Source organism: Aulonocara sp. 'chitande type north' Nkhata Bay, linkage group LG7, assembly GCF_057382095.1.
Source record: "Aulonocara sp. 'chitande type north' Nkhata Bay isolate Kocher_YH1m ecotype deep benthic linkage group LG7, A_spYH_male_GT1.1, whole genome shotgun sequence".
NCBI classification, from domain to species: Eukaryota; Metazoa; Chordata; class Actinopteri; order Cichliformes; family Cichlidae; genus Aulonocara; species Aulonocara sp. 'chitande type north' Nkhata Bay.
Genome location: NC_141350.1, coordinates 59,637,097 through 59,654,516, shown reverse-complemented (window position 1 = coordinate 59,654,516; position 17,420 = coordinate 59,637,097). Strand labels below are relative to the sequence as shown.

At 40.1% G+C, this 17,420-nt stretch overlaps 2 protein-coding genes across 2 annotated transcripts in view; both read right to left on the bottom strand.

Moving 5' to 3' along the window:
- Positions 1–4,480, bottom strand: part of mbtps1 (membrane-bound transcription factor peptidase, site 1) — a 26,077-nt gene extending 21,597 nt beyond the window's left edge. Inside the window, exons 1-2 of the mRNA XM_086301703.1 lie at positions 4,323–4,480; positions 1,027–1,587 (exon numbers count right to left, since the gene is read on the bottom strand). Coding sequence (XP_086157829.1) covers positions 1,027–1,255 — 229 coding nt within the window. The 5' untranslated portion in view covers positions 1,256–1,587; positions 4,323–4,480. The remainder of the gene's footprint in view (positions 1–1,026; positions 1,588–4,322) is intronic.
- Positions 4,323–17,420, bottom strand: pskh1 (protein serine kinase H1). Its single transcript, XM_086301705.1, has 4 exons — positions 17,106–17,420; positions 15,717–16,453; positions 13,806–14,723; positions 4,323–11,038 (listed from the first exon to the last, which is right to left on the bottom strand). Exons 2-4 carry the CDS (start codon positions 15,783–15,785, stop codon positions 10,721–10,723), a joined length of 1,305 nt encoding a protein of 434 aa, XP_086157831.1. The 5' UTR covers positions 15,786–16,453; positions 17,106–17,420; the 3' UTR covers positions 4,323–10,720.

Genomic DNA, 17,420 nt, shown 5'->3' with positions numbered 1-17,420 from the left:
AAACAAAAGGACCAGTCAAATCAAATCGAGGACCTAAACGAGGGGCTACCTCTGTAGCATGGATATGGTTTGGTTATGAAAAGTCTGACATGGACCAGAAAACTATACTATCCAAATTATGCCGCAACCACGGACTTAAACACAACAAACCTCTTCTACCACCTACGCAAGAGCCAGGTGAAAGTGTATGAAGAGCGTTTACAGATGAAAGAAGATATGATGTGACTCCTGAAGGAGAGCCGTCAGCTGCTCAAAATAAACCTTAGACTCAAACGTTAGAACAGGCTTTTCCCCGCAGCACACCATGCAATAAATACTCGCAAAGAAAATGGCGGCCGTTACAGCTTATATCTAAAAATATATTGTTTCATGCATCGTTCAACACTCGTCTCCAGGTACACGGACGCCCAGCTTAAAACACTTCACACAAGTCGAGTTGCCCGAAGTTCACTGAATTACAGAAAATGCACCATTTTGTGACACATATCGTTATCCGGATGAGATTTTGGTCATATCTCACAGCCCTAGTCTTGTGCTACGAAGACTTCAGGAGATATAAATCTTCTCTCTAATACTCAACAAGAAGGGTAAAAAGCCCCTTTCATTAATGAGTACAAACTATTCCACTTGACTCTACTGTGTAAGAGACAGTTCTGTGATTTTCCACATGTATCAAAGACTTCATCCAGCTAACAAGCACATCTTAAAACAGAGTTCTTCGCATCCATGACTGAGCCACATCATTTCACTGACATGTTGACATGCGTCTTCATTATGAAAAACACTGCACATTCACTTATCTTATTTCTAGGAACAGCTGCAGAGACTAATAATAGCAATTTTTTTCACATCCCTTAAAGCAAAATGTATGAAAATAATGAAGAAACATGTCACTGAGTGCAATGGAGTGACTTAGAGATGTCATTTTAATAGGCTTTGGATAAACCTACCATACTTGTTTTAAACACTGTATTCCCCATCTGATAAAATTACATTGAAACCACATCATCAAGAATAATTTCTTACCATGTTCCACCACTTTGGTGGAGAACTCCAGTTTGAGGGTTAACTGGGAACAGTTTGTGACAGACTGTGAGGAGAGGGCATCTATTTTGGGGGTGTGGTCTGAAGTAGATTCGGCTCCTCCCTCCCCATCCATCCCCACCACAGGCAGGAAGCCTGCAATCAGCCCCAAAAGCATGGAGACCCATGCGGAAAGGAGGAGCATTTTGAGTTGTGAAGTAGTGTTAACCATTAGTTTGACTGAGCTCTTTGTAACTGTGGGAACAGCCAACCGGCTGGTTAAGAGTCAGCAGGTGTTGGAACAGAGCATTTCAGGTCCACAGTTCCACAAATGAGTCCATAATGCAAGTGACCTGAGCAGCTAGATTAATTTCTTTCTGCGTTTTCTCTCCATGGTGGCGGTCCAGGGTGGCGGTTCAGCAGCACTGTCCGAGTAGGAACAAAGATGCCATGTTGATAACTGGGAGAAGTGGACAATTATCCAGAGCTGTGGATGTTTGGGAGGAGAGCTGGAGCAGTGAAACGGAAAGTGCTGCTGGATTTCTTCTACAATCTCTTGTTTTTCTGTGTAAGACAAGGAGGGGAAAAAAAACAAAAGCAGTAGGTCAGACAAAAGATTGTCACATTTAAATAAAATTACAACACAAAACAACTAGAAGGTACTCAGAACAACTTGAAAACTTCCCATTAGACCAGCAGTAATAATACCAGCTGCTGAGATTAATAGTGAATTGATTTTGTGGCCCTGCAGACATATGTAATCATATGCCTATTACTTTCACAGCTGTGGCTGTTTAACAATCTGCATTTGATGGCAGAAATCCAAGACTTAAAACTGTGCACATGAACACTGTCAACATACTAACAACAACACTAGAAACCTTAAAATTTAAGATTGTCACCTGATTATCTCATCTTAATTTACATGTGGTGATGTGTTAGTTATACATGGAAACACAGCCTTTAAACAGAAAAAAAGTTTAAAGCAGTGCAGCAATGTCTGCCAACAAATATGCAATGCAGATATGACAATAGCTACATGTGCTGAATCTATTCAGTTGCTCTTGATCTTTTTCTGTGTATAAATGTAAATATTCAATGCAAATCCTGCAAGTCCTGTGTTTTTTTAATCATTTATTTTTCTACTTCTACCATACCAGCGTTTAATAAAACGAACACATCATGCAGTGCTCAGAGAAAGGAGTGTTTAACCTGCTGTGTGCAAAGGGGAAGGAAGGGAGGTGTTCTATGTAACTACAATGGGGGCATAAACGCCTGTTCATTATTTAGCCACTCGTGAAGAGTTTGAGGCAAATGTGCAGCTATGCAGAGAACAATATGTGGTGAGCCTGTCAGGGATGGTTCTATTGTCGGACTGTAATTAATATTAAATACTCCTATCCCAAGAGAAAGACATGTTAAAACCTCCAAACCTCCACATTTCTAAAAAATTTATGAAGCTGTCAGCTTGCATACCACAAGTTGGTTGGACTTTCTAAAAAAAAGAAAGTTGACAAAAGTAGATTTGCACGAGTGTGTAGTGTAAACAAGTGTGAATTATATTCACATTCATGGTGCACTTGTGGTGGCGATACCCAATTATCCTTACCTTTAAGTATCAAATCACTTAAGCATAACTTAAACCATCTGCTTCTCCTGGCGACACACACACTTCTCTATAAAGACCACTTATAAGCATTACTCTGTCTCACTGGTGAATGAACACAGCTCATAGACTGTCAATGCACTGCTTTAATTAGAATTCATATGAATGTTATTTTGACAAATAATCCACCTAAACACATCCACTGCTCCTCAGCAGCAGCTGCCACCCCAAATAGGAAAATGTTTCCCTAAAAAACTCAGAAAATGCTCAGGAATGATTTTAAAACAACAAATAAAGCTGTGATTATAGTGACATTAAAGATATATGGGAATTTGTTCACTGTGTGACAACATGCAAACTTGTACAAGAAGCCTGCAACTTTTTTAAAGTTCACTTTAAGTACCATCTTGCTCATAATATCTATGAAGTTGGTCAATGATCGGAGTGCAGGGAGTGAATTGTTATACTAGGTCAAGCATACAATAAATATGGTTCTTTTTAACCTAGACATTCCTATGTGATCCCAGGAGGATGCAAAATTATAATTACAGTCAACCCAGATTTAGTTTCCTATAATTTATATTGTAAAAGAGATAAACACATCCCACTGTTATCTTTACTTTCATCATCTGTGTGCAGTTACACAAAACCATACAAGTACTTCTGATATGGTTGTACACATGTGTTGGGGGTGTAAATAAAAGTCTGCGGCTGGTCTACTCTCACAGGAGGAGGGCCAGTCACTAGTTCCGGCTCAGGGCAGGAACTCTACATGTAGGAGACAACATAAACGTTGAACCTACCCTAAACGACTACTGGTTTAGATGCAGCGCTGTAAAAATAGTCCCACCACTGGTTAGGGCTGGGCTGTAAAAGCCAAGCTGGGACCACTTGTGTCAACATGACATCAAGCCACAAAAAATGGCATCGAGCCTCCAGGCACAGATTAGTAGGTAGAGCGCACCCCCACCCCAATTAGTGTAAAGATAAGAAATACACAGCAGTGTTATAAGTTAGTGATATTTAGTGTAAACCAGGCAAGATACTGAAAACAGTTGTGGGAGTTTTGGAGGTTACCTGCAGCAGTTGTTTGGATAGGAATGTAAATACCTTGAGATCCCAACGTTGAGGTAAAGATTCATTTTGCAATATGTAGAGATCCATGAACTAACCAAACACGCTACAAAGCACACTACAAACACACACGCTCTAAAATCCAGAGTATACAGTAGACAGTACACAATAGCTGCAGTGTCTGCGGGATTAAGCTATAATTTCTCGACCTTACGTTAAATAGCATTTTACTCTATTTTTTCTATCGCGACACTACATTTACATTAATACACTACTGTAATCCTACATTAATAAAACTTAAAACACAAGCAATTTTGTTAACTAGGCCATAAACAAAGTAAAGCTGTATCAAACGACTGTATCATAATAAATACAGCAAGCATCAGCAGACATATACTGTAGGCGGAATATCTCCAAGAAGGACAATCATTTTACGGGCAGTAATTTAACGTAAAGGAACGGGTAAACATTCCGCTATCTGAAACTGTTTTCTGTAAACAAGAAAACATGCTAATAGATTTTTTCAGACCAAGCGGTCTATCACATGTAAATCGCTAGCTAGCTAGCTTGGTGTTATTATGCAGCGCCAGCTGGTAGCTTGTCTGATAAATATACTCACACAACACAGTTAAATCCCAGGCTTCACATTTATCTGGTGGTCCGTGTCGTTTGATGTCCTTGTGTTGATGTCTCGACGTCTACTCGCTTGTTAATTTTACGTCCCCTCGAACAAAAGCTAGCTGCAAACTCACTACAGCCGCAGACCACTGACGTCTGGCTTTCACGGGATGCCAGACTGTTATTCTTATCCTGCTTAACCTCCGGTCACATGTAGCCCTTTTATACATTTAAGATGGCTAAAACGCTGTACTGCCACATATTTTGCGTCGATATGGAACTCAAATAATTATACTGCCATCGAAAGTGCATTCTTTCCTGCATCCTGTATCATGATATGCGGCACTTTTTAATATCAAACCTGGCAACCCAAAGGGCCTCGCTTTAGTCCATTCTTCCCGGCCATGCTGCGTTTTTGCCAGCAGTGGGAGTTGTTCACCATCGAAAAACAATAGTAAATAGGGCAGATAATGTAGCAGCATGGTGCTGTATCAGTACATGCTCTAATACGCTTATTTCCCTCACCTTTCTGTGAATAAACTGCTGTATTTATTCTTAAGTTAGGATTTTATTTAGTTGGTTATGTTGATGCTTTGTGAGCACTCTTGAAAATATTTAGACATTTAAAATGTACTGTTTTCATTGTTTTTAATTGTATATATCAATTGCTGGATCTACTAAGGAGATGCTCTATCCCCATTGACAAGACTGGCTACCGACTACAGAATGAAGCAATCACCAGCTACCTCCTCTACACGGATGACATCAAGCTGTATGCCAGGAATGAATGAGGTATCAATTCACTGATTCACACCACCAGAATATCCGGGAATTAATGTCATTCAGACTGGAGAAGTAGGTGGATGGTAACAAAGAGGGGAAGACTGTCTGAACTGAGGGGATCGTGCTACCAGAGGCATCATTGCAGACATTGAGGATGGCTACAAGTACCTGGGAATCCCACGTGCAAATGGGAACCACGAAGAGCAACTAGATCAGGTACCCTGCTGGGATAATAAACTGGCCGAAGGAGGAGATGGAACCCACTGACTTTAACACAAGGAAGCTCCTGACCATGCACGGAGGGTTTCACTCCAAGTCCAGCACCCTGACACTATACGCTAAATGGAAGGAAGGATGCCTGGGACTAGTGAGTGTCAGTACCAAAGTCCAGGACGAGACATCTGGAAAATGCCCACAACTGACCGAGTGCTTAGTGAATACCTCAGGCAGCAGAAACCCAAGAAAGAGGAGCAAGAGAAGGAACCATCATGGAAGGACAGACCCCTGCATGGTATGTACCACCGGCAAATAGAGGAGGTAGTTGACATCCAGAAATCTGGCTGGACAAGCCTGGGCTGAAAGATAGCACTAATTATGGCAGCACAGGAACAAGTTCTAAACACAAGATAAACAGAGGCTGGGGTCTATCACACCAGGCAAGACCCCAGGTGCAGGCTGTGTAAAGATGCTCCTGAGACAATCCAGCACATAACAGAAGGGTGCAAGATGCTAGCAGGCAAGGCATACATGGAACACCATAACCAAGTGGCCGGCGTAGCATATAGAAAGATCTGTGCCGATTATGGCCTGGAAGTCCCAAGGTCAAAATGGGAGACGCCCCCTAGGGTGGTCAAGAATGACCGAGCTAAAGATCCCGTGGGACTTACAGATACATACGGACAAAATGGTAATGGCTAACCAACCAGGCATAGTAGTGGTGGACATGCAGAGGAAGATTCCCATAGTCATAGACGTAGCAATACCGAATGACAGCAACATCAGGAAGAAGGAACATTTGGAGCTCAAGAAGTACCAAGGGCTCAGAGAAGAGCTCAAGAAGATGTGGAGGGTGAAGGTAACAGTGGTCCCGGTGGTAATCTGAGCACTAAGTGCAAGTAGGTTCTGAAGGAAACTGTTTCCAGGGCCTACTCCGTGGATCGGCTTCCTCCGAGGCGTGGACGTCTATCAGCAGAGAATGTACCTTCACCTATCAGCAGAGAATGTCCCTTAGTCTGTAACACAGTCAAATATATTCTCAAGTAATATTCAAGCATGCCATTCAGCGTGTTAGTACGAGCTCGGGAGCAGCTTGGGAGAACAAGAAAACAGAGACTGCTTTAGATTGTCTTCCCAAAGTGACTCAACTTTATTCACAAGTACAACAGTTTATATAGAGGGTAAAATTCATGAGACAGCAGATTATCAGTTTAAACCAGTACAGACCAAGATAAGGCAGCGTCTTCCTGCCCTTGGGTGAAGAAGCATCCTTTGTGTAGTTTATCAGTTCAGCTACAATTGTGATTATCTCAGCGACATATTTTCAAGGCACAAAACAAAGAGTTCTTTCATTAGTGAAATCTGAAACAAACCATTTGGCCTTCAACAGGCGTCTAAAAGATTAAGAAACTAATGTAGCTGAGGGAGTGATCTCTGTGGTATTTCAACCTTGTACCAGCCTGTGATTCTCACACATCAATTCTTGGGTCAAAGAGAAAAATAACTAAAACAAAGGGGCCTTATTGAATGACAGAGTTTTCCTGCATAATGTCACTATAAAACAATATCCAGTAAATGCTACCATGGTACTAAAATACCTAACAGGTTCAGCAGATCCTGGGAACAACATCTGAGATCTCTGTCCAGAAGAGCGCAGTCCTAGGAACAGCAAAGATGTTGCACAGGATCCTCAAGCTCCCAGGCCTCTGGTAGAGGACCCAAGCTTGAAGAATAGACTACCCACTGTTTTTCCAATTTTCTCTAGTTAGTATTAGTACATTTCCACTGTGCCTTCCTGCTTGTGTTAAAAGTATTTTAGTACTTTAGTATTTAGCTTTGAGCAAGAATTTATTTGAGTGCAACAGTAACATTTGTTTCTTTAAATGGCACATGTCTAAAAGTGCTTTGCCTCTTTCACTTGCAAGTAGTGTTACATTATTCATCTTGTTTGGCCGTCTAACAAAGGTACATCTTTGGGAAGCCCCTGGAAATAGTTGGATTTCTCAATATATTTGAACAAACAAACATTTGACCCATCTGCAAATATGGAAAGTGCAAAGAAGCAGCAAGTCAGGTTTCGGTGCTTTATTGGCACACACAACTCATGAGTTAAAGAAAAAAAAAAAAAAATTAAAAAGTTAATGGCAGAGGAATCAAAGTTTATCATTTATTTTGACACAATAACACAAGATGAACTGTTTTCATGTAACAGTGCTGAGTTGGCTACTTCATTTAGAAAGACAGCATTGGCATAAAATGAAACATATATAAAAACATGAAAGGAAACATTTTTTTACAAATGTGCTGAACATGACACACAACAGCCACTCAGTAATGACTAATTCAACTACAGAAATCCCTTTTGAGTCCAAATGCATAATCTGTAGCTATAATTCTTATTTTTTTTACTTTAACTGTTGATTCACTTTTGACCAAATGAACACACTCAATACTGTAGGTTGGAAAGAAAAATCATTCAAGAGGTCACTCAAAGCATTCTTTTAACACGGCTACAGCTGATATCTCAGTAAAGAACACAAATTCTTTAAAGCCTGCAGACTGTGCATTTGATATCAATACAACATTTTTGGGCGCACAGGGTGAAAATTAGAGTTTCGCTTTACAGTTTCTATTTAATTGAGATATAGATATCTATATATCTATATAGATATATATATATATAAAAAAAATAAAAATAAGCATTTTACCTGTACAGGAATACTAAGAAAAACAGCAGTAGGACAAAGGAAGAGACTAAAAATGATCAAAGACGACGGAAACAGTTGCATCAGAGAGATGACAAAGCCTCACGGAACAAAAGTGAAAGCCAAAAGACAAAAAGCAAAGGAAAAACTGAGGTCAGCGGACATGGCTCGATCAGGTTTCCAGTACATATTAAAAAGTTCACAACAGCACACTTTTAAACTCTAGGAAAGATCACAGCAAAATCCTCAAAAAGCAAAGACGGAAAGACGGCAAAGTACCATTAAATTTCCTTCTGAAAAAACAAAAATAACAAAAAAACAAACAAACTAGAAAATCATGAATCTCAGTTCAGTACTGTACATTAAGTGCTTTGCCAGAAAGAAAAACAGCAAAAAGGACAAACAATTTCAATCTCATTTGTGAGACTTTTGGTTGTAATACTTCTGGGATTCTTTTTCCCTATCAACTTGGGAATAGTCATCACTTTAACCATCTTCATCAACAAAGTTTAAAAAAAAAATTTAAAAAAATCACTTTTTCATTTAAAGGTATTGATATTTCATCAGCATAGCTCTGATTTGTGCACTGGTCACAATACTTCATTGCGCAACGATGCTAAATATTCATAAGTTTAGTGGAAATGGTTTAGACCGTAAACATCAGAAAAAACTAACAACTACAGTTTCTTTGCAGCTCCTACTGCAGATCTGATCAACTAGAGTTCTTGTAGCGAGCTGTTTGAATGTTTTATAACTTAAGTTGAAAATGTCTCTGTATAAAAAAAGCCTTGTGCATTAAACTGTATAGCTGCATGGCTGCACTCTTTATCTCCTTCATTTTAGAGTGTTTACATCCACTGAAAGCTAAATACATTACGAAAAACCAAAACACAATCCCTTTAATCTCCACAAACTCCATGACTATATGTGGGTTTTTCAAATGATTTTCTCCAAGCCAATTAGAGCAAGCTCAACATTAGATATCAGTTGCTTAGCATCAGTTGTCTGTTTATCTTCATCATTTTCCTTCCATATTTTTCTAAAGCATACTCTGTAATATGTCTCCTGTTCTGAGTAACATTTTGGGACAAAGTTGGTGGGACTTTAAGACAAGGCTGCATCAAAACTTAAATGTAGTGGAATAAATGTATGAAGTTTGTAAATAGAGTGCTTCTTAAGATTTAGGAAACAAACTACACACTTACTAAACTGACTTACACCTTAAAAAATATGTTACAGTTACAACATATATAATACCAACAATAGAAATTAAGTTTTTGGAGAAAATGATTTCTTGATATCTGATTTCCTACTTGTTTTATTTAAATATGCTTACATAAAGATATTAGAGTTTCAGAATTAGCATTTACTCAGTTTTGAAAGAACAGGCAAGCTCCAAAAACGCTAACCTATCTAAAGTTACTTGGTCACTCTACTGTTATCATAACAATTTGCAATGTGTGGCACTTTTGTGGAATCTAATTTAAATTTACCATGCTTCCAAGAATATTTTTTAAATTATTTTACCATAGCTTTGTTAAGCTCTTTCACAGCAGGGCAATGCCATTTCTGTCACTTGGCTAGATCAATAAGCTCCTCAATAAGAGTGTCATAACACCTGGAAATTACTCGGTGAAAATAATCAATTCATAATAAATCTTACACAATTATTTTAAAGCTAGGCTACATTTCTAAAGACAGTATGAAAAGCTCATGGAAACCCAAAGCAGCCTGTGTATCTGTGACTAAGATTCACGTGCCGGTGATCAAGAAAACTCAATGGCCATTTTCCATTATTAAGACAAATCCCTGCTGTACAACAAGGAAAGGCTCATCGCTGGTACTTTACGAGCAATGTCAAATCAAAATGACACAGGCTGCGTTAGGCAATAATCTATTATTGTGTTGTGTTAGGCAATCTATTATTGCCTAACACAACTAAGATTTAACAGCGACGCAAAAAAAAAAAAAAAAAAAAAAAAAAAAAAAAAAAGAGCTTCACAATCTTTTGATAGTTTTAGGATCTTAACAATAATGGCAAGAGTAGCTAAGCTTTGGACTGACTAAATCATTTTGGCCTAAAACGGTGTGATTATGTTGCAGCTCGATATGATTAACCACATCTCAAATCAAAGTCTATACAATTAGCACAATAATAAATTCACAGCAATCAGAAATGAGTGAGAGGAATGTGTTTCCCTCCTCTTCTGAAGAATCTCTTTCCTCTTAGTAATGTCAGTATCCAGAACTCTGTTCAACAGATCCTTGTGGAAGGTCATTATCCAGTGACCATTTGAATGGAGACTAATAATCATGTCAACAATAATAAATAAATATGTAGCGACACAGGGAACGGGAGAACACAAGGAAAGTGAAAGGCACCATCCTGCTAAAAGTAAATGTGAAAGAGTGGATGGAGCAGTTGCAACACACTGCCATAGACGTTGAATGATTTTGTCATCTTTCTGACTTGTTCTACAGTCTCAGTTACTTTTCAGCTTTGTCATTTTAGAGTCATGGATTTAGTCAAGTCATTATCCTTGTTTTAAGGCAGAAATGTGGGACTTCAAGACACTTTTGCCCCCCAAACACTGGCAGCAACTCAAAGCTTCAGTCATTGCTGTGTTGTTTAAAGGAAAAAAAAAAAAGAAGAAGAAAGAAGGTCCGCTACAGTCGCTGGCTGTTGGGCCTTGCTTCAGCCATCGTACTGCTGCTGATAGCGCCGGTTCAGCTCTCGCAGCTCCTTCTCTCTCACCCGCCGAGCCTTGTTGGATTTGGTTGAGCGGCTGGAGCGCGTGGACTGGGATGACTTGGTGCTGTGGCAGCGTGAGGACGCACGCTTCAGGAGGTTGTGAGATATGCAACGCTGCAGGTTCTTCATGGACGACGAGGCTGCCATGCTGACGATCCAGGGGTGCTTGAGGGCCTGACCGGCGGTAAGTCGCTCACTGGGATCCACTGTCAGAACACGCTCTACAAAGTCTTTGGCAAGGTTGGACACACTGGGCCATGGCTGCAGAGGGAAGACAGGCAAGGGAGAAAGACTGAAATAAAACCAACTGGTTGAATTTTACCAAATTTCTTTATATACTTTATAGAAGAGGTTCATTGTATATTAGGTACAACTAGCTGAAACTAATGATAAGAGTCGAAGCAGACTGAAGCAAAAACATTTCACTTTCCATGCATCTCCTTAACATAACAGTATATACAGAAGGCTTGTAAAAGCTTTGCACATCTGATAAAACCAACAAATTTTCTCTGAAATACAAATCGGTGGTTGTCCAACAGAAAAAGCTTACTGATGTGCAAAATATTTACGCCAACAATATATGGAGAACACTTTCATTGGAAGCCACTTTCGGTCCCCCAACAAAAGTTGCAAAGCAAAAAATTTGTGTTCAAAGAGCATGAAATGAGTAGCTATAGCATTAATCTTGAGAAATGTTGGCAGGGTTTTTCCCAGTGGACACAAGATGGCAGCAGAAACACAAAGCAGCAATGAGCAGTACTAGTAAAGCATCTACAATAAGTTAATTAAGTTATTTTATTAAGCAAATTAAAATTGCCCAATGCATACATTTTGAGTGGCTGTTCTCAAGATGTTAAAAGTTAAAGCCATTTACTCTCGGTAAAAGCCTTTTTTAACGTTAACTCTGACATGGACTCTTTTTACTGTAAGTTCCTGGTGATGAGTTAAACTATTTCTACTTAGACAGGAATTGGGAACATCCATCCTGCATGCCTCTTCTCACACACACACTTTACATAATGTCCTGCTTGGCAACTAGCTGTGTTTTCAGTCTCCCAGCAGACAACTACCCCACTTCAAATCCCACAGCAGGTAAATCACCAGTGCTGGCTAAAAATACATGACATATATACATATAACCCACCTCAATACAATTCTCCCCCACCCTATAACAATGACTGGGCTGTGTTATATCCTGGAATGGAGCTGTAAATGTGAATATTATTTATCACAGCTGTAAAGACCAACGTCCCCAAGGGAAGCACATTCAAGCCTGCTCTACCGCAGCTCCTCCAATCAGGACAAGCTTTTCTTCAAGAACAGCTTTGGGATTTCTCAAAAACATTGATGTGACCACACGTACAGAAGGTCTCTGACTGGCATTACTGGCAAACCCTGACGAATTCACATAAGTGAGGCTCATTAGTCTGATTTGGTATCTTGCAAAAGTACTGCCCATTTGGTATAGCTTTCTATTTACTTAATTATTTATTTATTTTCCGCCTTCGTTGTATATTGGTTTCTCTTCTTCTTACTTTAGCACCTTTGTGGTTCAGCTACCCAATTTCGCTGTGCAAGAAACTGCACAATGACAATAAAAAGCTCTAAGTCTCTAAGTCTAAGTATTTAGCTCTTTTGAGGGCAATGCTCTGCACTCATATGGAAGCAGTTCAAACCTTGTGAATGGTTTGACCACTAGTAGACATTCACAGGCTACTAAAGGATGGGTTACGATCATTAGCCAACAAATGTTCCTGCAAATTGTAGTGCAGTAATGCACCACAAAACACTGCAAGCTAGCAAACACGGATAGGCATTAGATTCAACTTAGTCTTTTGAAAACTGAAACTGTTCAACAATATGCTTTAAAACATGCACACAATATTTTATGGTGAACAAACATTGAATGAAAACACCTTTATGAAGAAGAAAACTATAAAACAGCAAAATGAATATTTTTACAATGAAAAAATTGTAAAAAGGCTGAAATGACATGTGAAATGTGATTTACTTTCATAGCACTAAGATTTGCCTACAGCAGGCAGCTGTTTTTATGAGAAAAAAAAAATCTTATAAGCCCACCATGCACTCCTTAACTGGCCATGGACAGCAACTAGCTAATGAGCACAGACGCTATAACCTCAGCTACATCTTTGAGTAATGGTAGATCAATGAAAAATGTTGCTCTGTATCTTTTGGACGTATAGAGACAGCTGTTTGGAAATTTTATAAACACTGTTTATAATTTGTCCCAGAAATGTCCCGAGAAAGTAGCTTCTGCTGTTTGTTGTTTTTGCCAAAGAAATGTTGTGAATGTCCAGAGATATTCTTCTCGTTACTCTCGAGGTCTTCTGAACTGTTTATAAAGTACAAACTTATCCTCAAAATGTGTAAAGGTCGGTTCTAGTGAAAAGCTCTATTTACTTATTTCAAGGAAAACTCTGTATGCAGCACAGCTGGTTCAGCCAGAGTCTGTGCTGAAGCAAAATACTGGCTCCTTGGAAGTGTTTTCAATTATTAAACATCCCTGATCTGGCCTTATCTTAGCTGTCAGATATTTGAGAAGTTAAAAATCTGGCCAAATCCCCAGAAAACTCAGATGATTCAACTGCTTCTCATTAAATATTACAAAACTACTCAGCGATTATTCACGCTGGAGTGGTTGTATGTGGGGCAAACATTAACCACGGGCCCCTTTGGTAACATTAACATCCCACACTGTGAAACAAAGGAATGGACTACTCAGCATTCTTCTGAATTGATTTAGAAAAGACAAATTACTGAGAGTGCTCCAGTGTACAAGGTACCAGTTTACGTGAAATGACACATAAAAAGTGGAGAATTGTGAAGGATTTGAAGTCCAAAAAAAGACACAGTGTATGTATCTGGGTTACAACCGTTTCACCTCACAAGCTTAACTTCCTGGAAATCTGTTGACAAAGCCCCCTGCAGTCTGAGGAATGCATTCCTAATACGACCGAAGTGTGCTGGTGTAAGGGAAAAGTGAGCAACAGATTTAACTCCTCACCTCTCCAGAAAAGCTGTATTTCCCTTTGAGGATCTGCCGGTAGAGCCTCATGCGATTGTCGTCCTCGAAGGGCATGGTTCCACTCATCAGGATGTAGGAAATCACCCCAAGCGCCCACATGTCCACAGCGTTTGTGTACGGCTTCCTCACTAGGATTTCAGGCGCTATGTACTCCGGTGTGCCGCAGGTGGTCTTCATCAAACACTCGCCTCCCTTTTTCCTACTACTGGCCAAACCAAAATCAGTGATGATGATCTTGGAATCAGGTCCCGGGTGGTAGTAGAGCAGGTTCTCAGGCTTCAAGTCTCGGTGAGTGATCCCCAAAGTGTGGAGATACTTGACGCCATCCAGCACCATCTGCAACACCCGTGTGGCGTCCCGCTCTGTGAAGGAGCCGCGTGCGATGATCCGATCGAAAAGTTCTCCTCCAGTGGCCAGCTCCATGACCATGTAGACACGCTCAGCTGTCTCGAAGACCTCCATGAGTTGGATTATATTAGTATGACGAACACGACGCAGAACACACAGCTCTGACTCGCACACCTCCCTCCCCTCACGGTACCGGGTCTCGATCATTTTGATTGCGTATGGCTGTCGGGTGCTCTTGTGCTCCACGCGGACCACACGGCTAAAGCTTCCCCGGCCTATCAAAGCTTTGATCTCGTACTTGGCTGTAACCCGGGGATCAAACTTAGCTCTGTATTTCGCCACTTTCCTTCGCTGAGGATCCGGCAATTCGGACAGGTCCTTAGGGAGGTGAGCTGAAGCGGTGGGAGTGGCAGTGTGAGACTGGGCTTGATGTGGGGAGGTGATCTCTGCTTTGTCACCTGCTCCGCCACCAGCCACACCCATCTTGCTTCCAGAGCCATCCCCTCGTATGAAGTGCTTATAGATATCTGTCTGAGGTTGAGGATCAACCTGAAAAATACACAGCACAGTTCATCAAAATACACAGAAGATCAATGAAAGAAAGAAATCAACTAAAAAAATACCATACTAAATTATACTTATATTCTTTGTCTATACAATGTCTACAGTTACAGATTAGATGTGTTCAAAGCAGCCAGTCTCCACACTGCAGCTTTGTGTAGTAAGTAGGAGCAATAGATATTTTACAGCATTTCTGAATAAATCAATTTTTTTTTTCAGTTGGTAAATAAAAAGACCAATAAAATGTTTTGTTGCACCCACTAATCAGTCTCAAAACCAAATATGTTCAGTGTAAAGTAACAAAAGAACTGCGGCTGAGGTGATAGATCAGGTTGTCTGCCAATCAGAAGGTTGTTGCATTGATCCCTGACTCTCTCTTGTCCACATGAGAGAGGCATCCTCGAGCAAGATACTTAACCCCGAGTTTTCCTGATACATCCACAGTGTGCCACAGACAAAAGTTATGTATGAATGAGACCCAATTGTAAATTTTGAGTAGAGAGGGACTAAATCCATTTACCCATTAGCCACATTCAAAAAGATTAGATATATAAATTTTTTAGTTTTACTTTTAAAAACACAAATTAATATTAAGTCAAAAGACTACCAGATTAGTTTTCTAACAGATTCCCCTCAAATACTTAGGACTAAAAAAATATTATATGAAGAGACATTGTTTAATCATAGTTGTGTTGTAATCTAGATCTTTTAAAAGCAAAATTTCATGTTGAAATAAATGTACCTATGAAAGCACTTTGACTTTGTATTGTTTTCCCTCCTGTGGATGATGATGAAATATTCACATCATTCAAAAGCCGCATATGTTATTTTCCTTTTTAACCAAACAAATTGCCTCCAAAGTGACTTTAAGCCATTTCGGACAGCTCCACCATGTCACTGTATCTGGACAGTGAAGCTGTTGATATGCATGATTACATACGCCATAACCATACCGTTAACAGTTACAGCATCTTTACTGACCTTTTTGACCAGGTCCAACTTAACATCCTCTGGAGGCTCAGGGAGGACCTTACTGTTCCGGCACCCCATCACATCACCTTGGGCCACTGCCCAGTCAGCCACACAGGCCACCAGGAGCCCTGCCTCATCACCGCCACAGCCGATTTAACAGCAACATCCAGGCTGCACCCAGACTCAGCTTGAGGGTTCATGAATAAAGTGGATTACATCCACTCAAGTACCAGTGAGCTGGTATCAGCAGTTACAGTACATGAATGCGATTGAGTCTGGTTTAACAACTCCCAAGTGCTCATGAATACATCTTGAATGGGCCTGCAGCTTACACAAATCTCTGGTACTAGTTGTCTTCAGTGTGCTTCGGTAGGCCTGTAGCAGGGCCACACAGTCAGATGTTATCAAGGATGCATCTCAGATAGGATAATGTACAGAGAAAATGGAATGGATACAGCCGGTGTGGATGCTCACGGCAAAAAAAAAAAAGAAGAAAAAAGTTTGATCCGAAAGGGAGCCGTTAGCCTGAGCGTTATCCAGCTTCTCTAAAGCAGGCTTAACCAGAGCTGCCTTTAGGGGGAAAATGCAAAGTTGTCCTCAGGACTCATTCAAAACTTCCAGGGAAAATAAGACCACCATCAACTACGCTATGATCCATTGGGAAAAGCTGCAATGTCAGCAGCGGTCTAGCCACACATGAAGCAACTCCCCTGGAGAATCACAAGCTGAAGAACAGTGAAGGGAGGCTGTGAAATGCAAAGAAAAAATTAAGCACAAAATAAAATATGAATACAAGTTTGTTTGTTTATCAAATGCAGATATGACAGCAGGCATCTTTTAACATACATGCTTTTTGGTCACTCATTTTAACACTATTAAAATTAAGTATACTTTTATATGGAAGTTGTGTGATGAGGCCATACTGTCAGACTCCCAGCAGAAATATATGATCAAAGCTATTAATACATGTTTTGGAATGACTAAGACGACATGTGACAGGCTTTGCCATTATGAAAAGAGAGCACCAACACAGATGGTCACATATCTGAGCTGGAAGGCTGGTCGATATACTTTATTTTTATTTTTTGTTTGTACAAAATGTTTAGCAACCTACCACAAAACAAGAACTAAGGAGTATGTTACAGGCTGAAACTAATAAAACTGAAAATGGGTACATTTACTTAAGAAACCTAAAGCAAAACTACACTTAACTTCGAGATTTTTCTTTTTTTTTTTTTTAAGTGAAGGCCTTTTTCGTGTTTATTTTTTTATGATAAAACCCACTTTACCTGATTTTCCCCAACCTTTAGTAACATTAGGGTAGTCTCTAAAAGTTTTCACTAAGAACCCAGACATTAAAAGCGTAAGAGTGACTCTGAATCTCACCTCTCGACTTACCCGAGATAGCGAAGTGTCTAAGTACGCTAACTAGCCTGCTAGCAGCAAGGCAGGACTCCCAACTTTTGCCAAATCCAGCCTCCTCACCCCACTCTCACTCAGCTGGGCTCTCCATTTTCACCTCGTAGTTTCCCAACTTTACTCCCGAGGACAAACAACTCAAATCCATCACGGCCTTTCTTGGCGACACTTTGTCACTTTTAGAGTTTGCTAATTTGTTTTCATGGTGTTACAAAATGTTAAAGAAGTGTACAAGAACACTCAAAGTCATCCCGTCGGTTGCTTTTCTGGACGGTGTTTTTCAACCAGGACCAC

Excerpts from the sequence above, each read along its gene's own strand:
- pskh1 (XM_086301705.1), bottom strand. The coding sequence starts at position 15,785 with ATGGGGTGCCGGAACAGTAAGGTCCTCCCTGAGCCTCCAGAGGATGTT. Across the intron at positions 14,724-15,716 it reads AGTTGGACCTGGTCAAAAAG|GTTGATCCTCAACCTCAGAC; the intron begins GTCAGTAAAGAT and ends TGTATTTTTCAG. Across the intron at positions 11,039-13,805 it reads AATACAGCTTTTCTGGAGAG|CCATGGCCCAGTGTGTCCAA; the intron begins GTGAGGAGTTAA and ends TTCCCTCTGCAG.